Consider the following 13,551-nt stretch of genomic DNA (forward strand, 5'->3'; position numbering starts at 1 on the left):
GCGATGAAGCCCAGCATTGTTTCTCACGCCCGCCCCTCTCTCTCTCTCTCTCTCCCCCCCCACCCCACACACACACACACACACACACACACACACACGCACACACACACACCAACTCCACCACTACCGCCCAGCCCTGTGAGAGTCGCAGTGCTGCCCGCTGATTGGCCGCCTGCAGTGTCCATCAAGAGTCCCTAGTGGTTAGAGAAAAAACAACACTGGCCCCTCGCCAGAAGTATAAAACCAATTATGGAGCAAGAAGGTTGATCCGTTTCAAGGTCCCCTCGCTTCTCCCCTGCAGGACGGAGTGATCACAACGAGCCCGGGGGCCCCACCGCCCCCCCCAGCACCGCGATGATTAGCACAGACGCTCAGTAATTGGGGGAGCACAAAGTGTGGGCGAGTTGTTACCCCGCAGGAATGTTGCACTTGTTTTTTTTGTGTGGAGTTTAGAGCCTCCGGACGTGCACTGAACTCCGGAGAATCTCCTGACATTGTCCCCGTGGGGGGGCTGTCTGTGGGAGAGGTCCCGGACTTCCCCCTGCATAATGTCCGAATGAGCTCACCTGCAAATTGAGAGGATTCACCACAGAGTGGGTGGGTGAGTTATAATAACTTTTATTTTAATAAGAACCTTATTTGTATTATTAGCACTTCTCTAAACAAGGATACACAAAGTGCTACACAAAATCCATGGCAAGCAAATTTGTGAACTAAAATAAAAGGTATTCAAATTCAGTTCCATTCTAAGAGCCGAATCATAACATAACAAGGTCAAGACCTTAACAGCTCCCACAATGAGCAGCACTGTGATGACTGTGGAGAGAAACAACTCATCAACTGGAAGAAACCTCGAGAACCAGACTCAGTGTGGGCGTCTGCCTCAACAGGTCGGGGTGAGGGGAGGAAAAGGGGGAAGAGAGGAGAGGTGGGTGGCAAAAAGAGGGATGTTGATGACGCTTATGCCGCGTTCCATTACACCTCAGAGTTCAGAATGACGTCACAACCAAATTACCTGAGTGGGTATTGTCCCAGTCACACAGGAACAATGTTTACGTTAGCCAGCTAGCCCCTTGTTAGCAAAACCAGTTCATAATAACTCATTATGCATCAGGCGTAGGTCGGTAGTTCCGAGCTCTGAGATGTAATGGAACTATAATATGCAACAGACCGAAACTGAAGGACAAAAAAACAAGTCAATTATCTCAGGATGACGTCAACTAAAGATGTCAAGAGACCTTTGGTGATGACGGCCTTCACCAACACATGATCTCCACACCAGAGTTAATACGTGATGTTTTGCCTGCTGTCTGCTGCGCCTCACCTGACTGTCCCGGGGATTTCTGTGTTTATGTGAATGAATCTCCTGCTGTTTTCCTAATATGTGAAACTCCGGAGAAAGTCTTACATACAGTTCTATTTCTATTCTGTACTTGGGTTGTAATATTGAATTTCTTCCATCAATAAAGGCGTATCGCATGAGTCTATTTATAAGTATTTAGACAAAATGAAGAAGCCTGCTCTTTAGTCCATAAAATACAGTAAGGCCTAACCCTCGATGTTAAAGTGGACCCTCTCTCATATACCAGCCATGAACGTTACTGCGACTTGTCATTGTGGTCACCTTCAGTTTTGATTCGCCCACACTTTCTACCCGAGGAGTAGCAGCCGGGCCTTCGCTGTGCAAAATGTCCCCGAACAGTCCCTGTAGCAGAAACACTGGACGTGTCCCTGTGCACAATGTGGCCAAGGCCGAGCGAGGGAAACACGTGGATTTGCATCAGAAGAGGAGGGAAAGTGGGGTTTTCAGTTAGTGCCATTCTGTTGAGATCCAGGAGGAGGGTGGGGGGGGGTCAGACCCGGGGCTCTGACCCCCCCCATCACATGACCCCCCCCACACACACACACACACACACACACATGCTCCTGCTCCTGCACTTTTATCATCAGGATCCATGCGTTTCTTTTGATCTGACCCGCCCTGTGTTACATAGTTGCAAAAAATGTTGATTAAAAAAATCCGAGGCGGTTTCAAGCTGCCCACCCCCCCCACTCCTCCACCCCTCCACTCCTCCAACCCCTCCTCCTGACAAGGGGACCGGTTTCAAGGCGGCCCTCCAGCTCCTGTAGGGGGAGAGACGGCGCTGGAGCTCAAACCACCGAGGGAGAGCGGAGGGAGCAGGGGACGATCCTCCGAGCTGTAGCCGCCGGCGGGTGCATGAGCTCGGCGGCAGCAGAGAGGAAGCCCCGCTGCAGCATGGTGGTGGTTCCGGGTGAAGCAGCGACACGTCGTGTATCTGATTTTTCACCGCCGAGCTGGAACAGAAGAGGCCGCTCGGCGACAGCCCTCACCCCGCCGACCCGTCTGCTCGCGGCGGCTGTCACCTCTGAGGGGACCCGGGAAGGGAATTACCAGGCGGAGATCAGAGCGGTGTCCCCGGCCTTTGTTCTGCAAATCGCTCCGGCTGGGAATTCAGACAATGGGTTCAGATTAAGGCCCCATTGTTGCTCTCTGCTCACCCGGGGAGCAGGAGGCAGGTTTCAGCTTCAGGTTGTTGTTGTTCCATGTCAGATGCAGCGGTGCTGGTGGGGGGTTATCTCCACTCAGAGGTGGGTGTGTGGCGGCTGAATGGGTCCTGCAGCGTCCCGGTGCTTCTCATACAATTTGATTGAAACAGCTTGATAGCAAGGAGCACAATATATATTTTCTTTTTTATAAATGCATTAATTAAATTAAATACATGTTAATGTAATGTCCACTGACTTAAATGCCTCATCCCGCACTTTATATTATTATTTGACATTTTTCTATGTATTTATTATCTGTGCTAAATAAAGCTGATTTATGTCAAAATGCATCAGTTCTGAATTATTGTTGATAAAAACGAATCTTAGTGCATTTCTGTGTATCATCCATCAGCCATTGGAGACTAATTCAAAATCTCTTATTCCACTGTGGACATAAAACAGCCACCAGTTTATTAGTGGAACAATGTGTGCTTTATGTGCAGGGCTCGCACCTCCATCATTGTAACTGTAATAACAGATCTGCCTACTTTCTGTTTATTTCTAGGTTAGAGCTTCTCGCTGTGACGCTTTACTGCAGGAACAGATGGGACCAGTTGGTAGATTATGTTTTTTTATAGCCTATAGACACCAACTGTGTCTCTGAGGACGGTCCAATCTAAAGCATCCGAGCTCCATGTGGAGCTGCAGTGGAAAAGTACTGAAAACCACCATTTGTGATCCAAAAAACCACCACCAGTTAGTCACTCCACCAAGTCATCGAACTAAAGAGTGCACAATGAGATCACGTTTAGGGTGCAGTTTCCCCCCGTCTTGTTTTCCTTCTTCGTCCAAACACCATATCTCACATCAACCACCCGTGTGCATGGCTGCCCAAATATTTCCGCTGCTCTTTCTGTCCTGTATATCAGCTGAAGGATCAGGTAAATGATTTGATTTGGAGGCCAGACTATCTGATTTTCCCCGGGCAGGCATGTGGCTGCATTAACCCACAGGGGACACAGCTCAGAGACAGCATTGATTAATTCAGCTGGAGGGGGAGTTTCCACTCCTCTCTGGTAAAGAAATACATAAATAAATAAATACAGGATGATGTGGTCCTGCATAAGCACCCACCCTTCACTAGCAGCACTTTCCTGAGCACATCTCACCTTGCACTGGTGGTGTTATTAAAGCATGAATGCATGGCCGCGTTCCCAATAACACCTACTTTCTACAATACTCCATAAATGACAAACTGTAATAAATAACAAGGGTCCAGATATTTTATGTGCCCCCTCTCAAACTGCTCTCTCCCACACACACAGTGCCTGCACGGCCACAGGGCTGTTTCATTCATCATACCTTGTCCAATGCTCCACACAAGCACTGCGTTGTTGTGGAAGCGACTGCTACTGCACTGCAGCAAGACCAATCCATAACACGATGCTGAAGAAAGCTAATTGCAGTGTCATGTTATCTGTTGGACTGAAACGTACGTGCCAACAGCGACACACACACACACACACATGCTATTAACATGCAGCTGACTCTAAAACAGCACATACCACACATACACACACACACCAACCCCCCACTTGAAGCGGGCACACACATGTACACACACACAGCCCTCATGGGGTACCTGCCAATCATCAGACAGGGCCCTGCAGGGGAGGGCTGGTGGTGGTGGGGGTTGGAGCCGGAGGACAAACAGTCGGCCACAGGCGCTCACCGCCCTGACAGTCACACAGCTGAATGTGCAGCAGTCAGATGACACCAGCGCACAATGAAAATCGCTGTCTGTTGGTCTGCACACGATCATTATCTGTCACTAAAAATACTATGATTTTGTAATTGCTCATTTCTGGTCATTACTGTCTGTTTCAATATGATGAGATTTGTTAGAGTGAAATAATAAGATGCAAACATATATGTACACGGCCATACATGTGCTAACCATCCATTACATTACATTAGGTTATGCTATAGTAGAACAGTGCTTCAATATGCAGCCGTTTGGGGTTCAGTGTCTTGCCCAAGGACACTTTGGCACACAGAATGGAGGAGCTGGGGATCAAACCACCTACCTTCTGGTTAGTGGACGACCCACTCTTCCTCCTGAGCCATAGCCCTCGTACTGATCCACCACCCATGCATCACTTCAGCTAGAAGTAAATTGACCCAAATTTCTGCCACATCAAACCACATTTATCCTGAATAGATAAAAATCTCAACATCTATTACATTTACTCTCCCTGTCAATGAAATCATACAAAAACACGAGGATGAGACTCAGTAGAACTCATATCTCCACCAAGGCCCAACAGTCCACTCATGAAACCACATTGACTAGATCCTGATTTTTATTTGGATCTGCATCAAATTTCAGTTCTCTTTTTTTTTTTTCAAGATCCATTAAATATTCTCTGAGAAATCAAGGAAAATGTTGTCCCTACATTGGGTTTTGTAAAAGTCTGTCTGCTAGTTTTTGCGTAATCTTGCTAACAAACAAATAGACAAGGGTGAAAACAAAACCTTCTTGGCGGAGGTGAACTGCAGTTTAAGTTAAATCAAATGCAAATAACTGAGACGAGGAGACAAAAGTCCAACCAAGAAGAGGTTCCCATCTGCCACTGCTCCAAACCCTGATGGGGGATGGGGAGGGCAGTCATCTGTGCGTGTAGGGCGCGCCGGTAAACTTGCAACGCACTGGGTGTGTATGTTTTGGTGTCTCTCTTCCTGCAGTGACAGGACTCTGGGAAATTATGAGGTTTTTCTCGAGAGAGAGAAAGAAAAAAACAACCATACCACAACCTTTAAGGAAACACTGATGCAACAGATTCGGGGCCACTGAAACCTCAAGGAAAGGACAGTCAACCCCAGGGAGGGCCTCCACCCTGCAGCTCCTCGCACTCAGGACTCTTTCTGCTGAGTATACATGATCAGTCTGAGATATGTAAAACCTGCTCCCTACTTTAAACAATGACCCCAGTGATCAGTTATTATCGCCTCCTCTCAGTCAGCAGCCGCCACCTGCAGTGAGTCAATCAAACAGAATAATATTCACTGCCATAACGGGGCAGGGGGGGTGCGCTGTGCCCTCAGTGCACATGTCACCCTCAGTCGAATGCAAATCACTCTGCGGCCGGCAAAAGGATGAGCCACAATATTAGAATCTGATCTATTATTCTCCCCTGGCCTCCTTCTGTCAGCTGTAGTAGCCTTCTCTTTGCCTTTCACCTACTTTACATGCCTCACGCAGCCCAGCAGCTCCATCTGTTGGGAAGAGACGAGAACCGCTGGGTGGATCAGGGACCTGAGCGATGGAGCTGCTGGGAAGCTGCTCGGCTGTAGTGAATGGAGGAACACAGTGAGACTCACTGGTCCCCCCTCTCTCTCTCTCTCTCCCTCCCTCTCTCTCTCTCTCTCTCTCCCTCCCTCTCTCTCTCTCTCTCTCAGGGGAAGACGATGTGCTGTTATGGACATTTCTGAACCGATGAGCTGTAGTGGCTCATTCACAAACACCTGCAGTGCTCCCACTTGCACAGGCAACACACACACACACGCACACACACACACACACACGCACACACACACGCTAACCTCGAAAAGCAAAAACACCTACACACTCTCTCTCTCTCTCTCTCTCTCTCTCTCTCTCTCTCTCTCTCTCTTTCACACACACCTACACACACATGCACAATAACCTCAACAAGCAAAACACACACGTACTCTTTCTCTCATACACACACACACACACACACACACACACACACACACATACACACAGATGCATGCACACACACTCTCTCTCTCTCTCTCTCTTACACACATATACAAACACAAACCACAAACCACAAACGATAACCTCAAACCTGAATACTATACATTCATAGTACAACACACACACACATGCATGATAACCTTAAACCTGGATACAAACAGTAGGCTACAGCACACACACACACACACACACACCCTGGCAGTGAGTGTTTTGCTGGCGTGGCAGTAAAAGGATATCACAGGGAAGCAGTCTCAGCAGAATCACAGGGGGCTGCGGTGAGATTGAATAAATTTCCAATACCAAACACACTTGATCTCCAGCGTGTGTATGCGTGCAGCTGGAAGTGTGTGTGCAGCCTGACTTAATGGACGCATACATGAATTCATATCTGTGCAAACACACACTTCTGTATGCAAGCGCACAGCCGGCTAGCATCACCATACATCACGAGGAGCCTCGAGAATGCAGCATGGAAGTGGGACATCCAGACTAATGGACGCTGCAGGACGTTGGTTATTACTGGATCTGATGGTGTCATACACAGAAACAGGATATGATGCATAGAACATGAGGGTGGAGCAGCACCATCCATCTTATCCTCCTTCATCTCTGCAATATGCAAATGTGAGAGAGAGATCGGGTTTCAGATGTGGACACAGGGAATGTGAATCTACTTCCACCGTTTCCAGGGAAGCTGGGACAAAATGTCAGCATCAGCATTGTGCTATAACCTTTACCCATGCTCCTTTGCTGCTGCATGAAACACACACTCCTGCAGTGTCGGACCAATAAAACCTCCCAGAGTAAATTAAAATCAAATGTAACTTTATTATCCAAAGACAGAGATTCCTACACAATATTCAAATCATTATAAAAGTCCAGATCTATTCCTTTTCAGAGGCTTTGATGTTAAATGAATTTGAAGGCGTGTCGTTAACTCACATCTCACTTTGAGTAGAAATCTAAAAACAGGCTTTCATCGCCATCTCCTGTCTACACCGTGTAACTGCTGTGGATGATTCACAGTCGGGTTATGATGGAGAATTCTTTTGTGTCAGAGCAAAGTTGAAAGAATACTGGACCAATTATGGAAAGTGGAGATGCATGACTGTGGAAATGTTTCGAGCTGATAAACAAGCTGCGATCTCATGACCCCGCAAACAGCGTGATCGAACATCTCGGGATGTCATGACCAGAGGCCCGAGGATGGGGATACAATTATTTTCTATATGTGACAATCGATGACTGTTCTGAGATCTGTGCTCATCATGCGAAGCTGACTCACTGTCTGACCTTTTCACTGCTTCGTTCTACAGCTGCGAGCAAACAGGTCAGAATACAGCAGATACAGATTTAATGGTGGTGATATATCTGCTACTTGTAATGGAAACATATTGATTCCTGATACGGAACGAGCACTTTAAAGAAACATTGTGTTACAGAATAAAAGATAAAAGTTATAGTCAGTCTCTGTCACACTTCATTTCGTGATAATCAGGTTATACGTATTAACAATGTAAACCTGCACCAGTGTTTTACTGTAAATGCTGCTATTATACATCTGCTGCTATTTATCTCCCCCTGTGGATGCACATTACTTTCCATAAAGCGTTATGCACTATTCATATCTTATCGACCCTGAGCCTTTTGACTTTGTACTATGTTGTGTTCTTTTTTTAATGATTAATATGTTCCGCACTTATATGTTCTATTTATAAGTTTACAGCAGGGATTAGAGAGAAACAGCATTTGACCTTCACATGTGGCAGAACTGACAATAAAGTTGACTTTGACAAAGTTTATGTTTGTGTGACTTCATCAGATGCTTTTAAAAACCACGTAGCTCTCACCGTGTAATCTGAGGTTTTATTTCTGTGTATAACATTACCTTAAGTCACTGGTCCGTGTGTAAACTTCACACATTTCTCACATCCTCTTGTGTCATCCAGGATTCATGCTGCTGTTTGACTAATACATCGTGTTTAAGCAGGCGCACCTCTGGACTCGTCACCTCTCATCTGTGTTTGAGCAGGTTATGTCATCCTGTTTCCGACTGGAAAAGTCTTATCACTTCACTGACGGGCCGACATTAAGTGCTGCAGGGGTCAGCAGCCGTGTCTATGAAATCCTAAAGCTTAGAATGGTTTATATTCACATGTGGTGTGAACAGTGAAGGACAATAGCTCATTAATACCAGTTTTCATCTGTTTGTTATAAGGATTACACAAAGACCACTCATGAAATTTTGCAGAGGGGTGGGACCTGACCTAGGGAAGAACCCATTAAGTTTATTTATTTCAGGCATGTTTAGAGGGCTGCCATTTGTGAATGTGCACAATTTAAATGTGGCTTCATGAGGGGACTGGAGGTCATAGCTGTGACATTCCAGTTTAATATTTTAATTCCTCAGACAGAGGCTCAGATTCCTGCCACTGAAGGTGACAGCTTTCATGTAACAAGCTTGACCAGCACAGGCCTGTTTGAGTTAATAGGTGATTCTAGAGGTTTGAATCATTATTTCACAGTAATTTATTCTAAACTCTAAGTACCAATTAAAAATAATTTGATACCAATTAGGTGGTTTCCCCTGAGGCTAAGACTAGAGTTGAAAACTGAAGATTATTGTTTCATCTGAGATATATTCAAAACTTATGAATGTTTAATTTTAACTTTTGTGTTGCAAGAACCACCAGCAAAGCATTTCATACAACTTTTTCCTGTTTGAAGAACATCCTGCCATGATCCAGTGTTTTCTGGCAAAGTTCAAAGATTCTCATTTCAGTAGCTTTCAAATATTTCAAAAGACAGACAAGAGTCAAACATCATGTCGGAACACATGTGCACTTTATTGGGATTGTTTAGTCAGTGTACAGGTTGGCCCCACCGGTCTGGCACCCCATGTTACCCCATCACTTTCGAGACCCCTTGCCCCACCACCCCGGGGATGAAACCTCCAACAGGGGGAAGAAGAGGTCACGATTGGGTTTTGCATAACAAAAAACAAGAAAATTAACAGGACCAAGATATTTTTAAGGCTGAAAGTACAAAAAACCCCAGACATAATTTACATACAAGCGATACTACAACCATGTTTAAGTATGCGCCAACCACTGGGCAGCCTTCACAGAGGCGAATACGTGTCTGAACAATGCAGTTAACATTTGGAACCATGTGTCTGAACAATGCAGTTAACAAACATTTGGAATGACTCGAAAAAAATAAAACTAAAGAAAAAAAAACAAATGTACATTTTTAAGTCCCCAGATGCAACTGCAGAACCTTGGGGTGCTTTTTCTTTTTAAACCTAGCCAAACATTACTGTCTCCATCGTTCCAGTTTTAAAATCCTGAGTCAAGCGCCAAAAATAACTGAAGCCATGCCAATGAGTTGGTCATCTAGGCTCTGCGCCTGAGTGTGTATGAGAGATGTGTGGTGTGGTTGTTTTGCACAGAGCTGAAGTTGTTGGGCGTTTGGTTGGGGAGGGAGAGGAGGAACAGTCTGTTTAGAAGCATTTGCGGTGGACGATGGAGGGGCCGGACTCATCGTACTCCTGCTTGCTGATCCACATCTGCTGGAAGGTGGACAGGGAAGCCAGGATGGAGCCTCCGATCCAGACAGAGTATTTACGCTCAGGTGGGGCAATGATCTGCAGAGAGACAAAACCAAATGTTAGGACACCAGAGCTTTTTGTTCTGATTAAAACTTTCCTGATAATTCAATGCAAGCAGCAGCAGCAGTGACTCTGCTGTTGTGCAACAGGTCAGCTCACCTTGATCTTCATGGTGGATGGGGCCAGGGCTGTGATCTCCTTCTGCATCCTGTCGGCGATGCCGGGGTACATGGTGGTACCTCCAGACAGCACAGTGTTGGCGTACAGATCCTTACGGATGTCGACGTCACACTTCATGATGCTGTTGTAGGTGGTCTCGTGGATTCCACAGGACTCCATACCTGGGAGAAGATTGGAAATACTTAGTTAGTTGAAGTGTAGAACACCCATAAAAAGGTAAAGTATGTTTTTTAGCATGTAATGGATGTTGGGCATCAGTTTGGAAACGTACCGAGGAAGGAAGGCTGGAAGAGGGCCTCTGGACAACGGAACCTCTCATTGCCGATGGTGATGACCTGTCCGTCAGGCAGCTCATAGCTCTTCTCCAGGGAGGAGGAGGAGGCAGCGGTGCCCATCTCCTGCTCGAAGTCCAGGGCGACGTAGCACAGCTTCTCCTTAATGTCACGCACGATTTCCCTCTCAGCTGTGGTAGTGAAGGAGTAGCCACGCTCTGTCAGGATCTTCATGAGGTAGTCTGTGAGGTCGCGGCCAGCCAAGTCCAGACGGAGGATGGCATGGGGCAGGGCGTAACCCTCGTAGATGGGCACTGTGTGGGTCACACCATCACCGGAATCCATGACAATACCAGTGGTACGACCAGAGGCGTACAGGGACAGCACAGCTTGGATGGCAACGTACATGGCGGGGGTGTTGAAGGTCTCAAACATGATCTGTAAGGGGAGAAGAGAACATTTTAGTGTTTACCAAACACAGAAGTATTTAGCTTTTGTGTCCACTGCACCAACTACATGCAATAGAGTGAGGCTCAGACTGAAGTTAGTAGAAAAAAGGTGTAAAAGTCAGCATTCCTTCACACTGGTGCATGTCAGATGCCCATTAGGTGCCAATCTACTGGCTCAGATAACACATTAAACACAAGTGCAGAGAAGGCACACAGTCAAGAGAGACCTGTTGATGATAGATCATCTTATAGGAGAGAGGTCCTGGAGGAGAGGGGGGAGGAAGGAGCAAATGAGAATGGAATAGAAGAGGAAACCAAGGGGGAAATAAATGAGGCAACTACAAATGAATAACCATGTGTGCACATGAACGGTTTGTACCTGGGTCATCTTCTCCCTGTTGGCTTTGGGGTTCAGGGGGGCCTCTGTGAGCAGGACTGGGTGCTCCTCGGGGGCGACTCTCAGCTCGTTGTAGAAGGTGTGATGCCAGATCTTCTCCATGTCATCCCAGTTGGTCACAATACCGTGCTCGATGGGGTACTTCAGGGTCAGGATACCCCTCTTGCTCTGGGCTTCATCTCCTACGTAGCTGTCCTTCTGGCCCATACCCACCATCACTCCCTGAACACATCAGAAAATATGTTTAGTTAACAATGTCACAATAAAGACTTATACCTGCATTGAAGAAATTTAAATGTAATCTTTAACAAAAGAGAGTTTGACATCGCTCACCTGATGCCTGGGGCGACCAACAATGGAGGGAAAGACAGCACGAGGGGCGTCGTCTCCTGCGAATCCGGCTTTGCACATACCGGATCCGTTGTCAACAACCAGTGCGGCGATTTCATCTTCCATGGCTGAACTATTGAGGAGAGAGAGAAGAAGAAGAAACAGTTACTCTCAGGTCACTCATCCACTTCCCAGCAGCCATGATGACGCTCTGCTGTCACTTCCTGTCTACGCTCCAGCTGCAGTTGGCCACGTCGGCCGGTAGGTGGAGCTCTCGCCCTGCACATTCCGACCCCGCCAGACAAAAGGAAGTGGCGCTGCGTTCTGTTATTACCATATAAGGACATGGTTCGGTTTTCAGCAGCTTTGCGGTTACCGGCGTCATGGCGCGAGGCCAGCGCGAGAGGAAAAAAAAAAAACACGCAACATTGGACACGATCGCACCCGGAGCGACGGGACCACTCCCTCCGCTGGTCCACTGCGGTCACTGGTTTGAGTCCGCCATCAGAAAACCTTTGCTTCACCGTCACTGCGTCACATCCATTCATTCATTCATTAATTCATCGCACGCGAGACTCTTCACGCAGTCACTACACGATGTCTCGTTTTTTTTTTAATACGTTAACGCACAAAAGACATAGTTGCATAACGACGTCATGTCTAATGTTCGAGTCCTTGACCGTTGCTCCATTTCCTGGAGGCCACGCCTTTTCTGGGATTAGCGGATTTTGTCATTCGCACTTTCGTCACGTTCACATAACGGGAAAATACTGCGATTCAAGGAGAAAACTGTTGAATTCATCAAAGCCTTTAAATTCGATTTATACTTATTTCTGTGGGCCTCGTGTTCCACTAATTAAAGTCTGGTAATTAATCAGACAACAGGAAAAAAAAAGACACGCCCTGAAAGTGCACATAATAAACCAGGGAGTTGGTTTTTATCTTGATTTAAAACCGCTCCCGTCCCCAGTCTGGGAGCTAGCATGCTGCGGCTAGGCTAGTCAGCTAAAGTAGGTCACACCCCGCCGCATCGGGAGCACAAAGGGAGCAGCCGGGATCCGGACCCACAGAACCCGGGGTCTCTCTAAAAAAAAAAACCCTGCCCGAGGTTAACACACTAAAAACCCGCATCACTGGAACCCGCATGACGCCGGGATGAAAGTTACACAACCAGGAAGAGGGAGCGAGACAAAGACCGCAGGCTACAAATTCCTCCTCCCAGCCGGTTTCCTCTATAAAAAAAAATGCACCTGTAATTCATAACGGTCCCCGGCCATCACCGCAGCATCCACCGGGAGAATTAAAACACTGGTGTCGCAGAATTAACGTGGATTGGTTCGTTTGCAGCGGGACAAAGAACCTCGTGGTCGGTTGCCATCTTTTCACATTTTTCCCCTTTCTTTTAAAACCGCAGAACAGGCAGAAATTCAAAGTAGCCGAGGCGATGATAAAACAGATCTACAGCATGCTAACGCGTCATTACTTGTCTTTTCCCCTTTGTTTTCTCGTGCTGGTCCTCTTACCTTATTGGGTGGGGGGGCTTTTCGCTTTAAGGGAACCGGTTCCAGGCAAGTGATATCCCGCACGAGCTGCGTGTGACGGCGCTCAGAGTGAATCCGTTAGCTGCGGGCGCGCGTCCTTTATACCGCGTCAGTCGCCCGGCTCGAGCCATAAAAGGTAAACTTTCGGAATGGCGCGCTCCCATTGGTCCAGCGTCACACACTGGGGCACGACGCGCGCACGCCGCGGTGCACTGGGCGCTCGCGAGTTTCAGGCGGCGATGATAGTGAAGGAGAGAATAAAGAGAGAGAGGGGAAAAGAGGAGGGGGGGAGGGAGGGAGATCAGCGTAGTGAGGCCTAGTGAGGATAATGTATGAATGTAGGGTTTTATACAGATGTTTAATAGTGTTTAAAGGTGAATACGTGCGAGGACAACTTCCCGCACCTGCTTCTTTATAACGGTTTCTATGTTTTATTGTGATCAGAGCTCCGCTGCAGGGCTCCTCCCTGGGCAGGCTGCA

The 13,551-nt window shown here is 47.1% G+C and overlaps 1 protein-coding gene across 1 annotated transcript; it reads right to left on the bottom strand.

The window, feature by feature from the left end:
- Window positions 1-9,114: 9,114 nt before the first annotated feature.
- actb2 (actin, beta 2) lies at window positions 9,115-13,205 on the bottom strand. The gene is made up of 6 exons (XM_035181811.1): window positions 13,054-13,205; window positions 11,534-11,663; window positions 11,183-11,422; window positions 10,354-10,792; window positions 10,062-10,243; window positions 9,115-9,938 (listed from the first exon to the last, which is right to left on the bottom strand). Exons 2-6 carry the CDS (start codon window positions 11,654-11,656, stop codon window positions 9,795-9,797), a joined length of 1,128 nt encoding a protein of 375 aa, XP_035037702.1. The 5' UTR covers window positions 11,657-11,663; window positions 13,054-13,205; the 3' UTR covers window positions 9,115-9,794.
- Between the last annotated feature and the right edge of the window lie 346 nt (window positions 13,206-13,551).

Source organism: Hippoglossus stenolepis, chromosome 16 (genome assembly GCF_022539355.2).
Source record: "Hippoglossus stenolepis isolate QCI-W04-F060 chromosome 16, HSTE1.2, whole genome shotgun sequence".
Lineage (NCBI taxonomy): Eukaryota > Metazoa > Chordata > Actinopteri > Pleuronectiformes > Pleuronectidae > Hippoglossus > Hippoglossus stenolepis.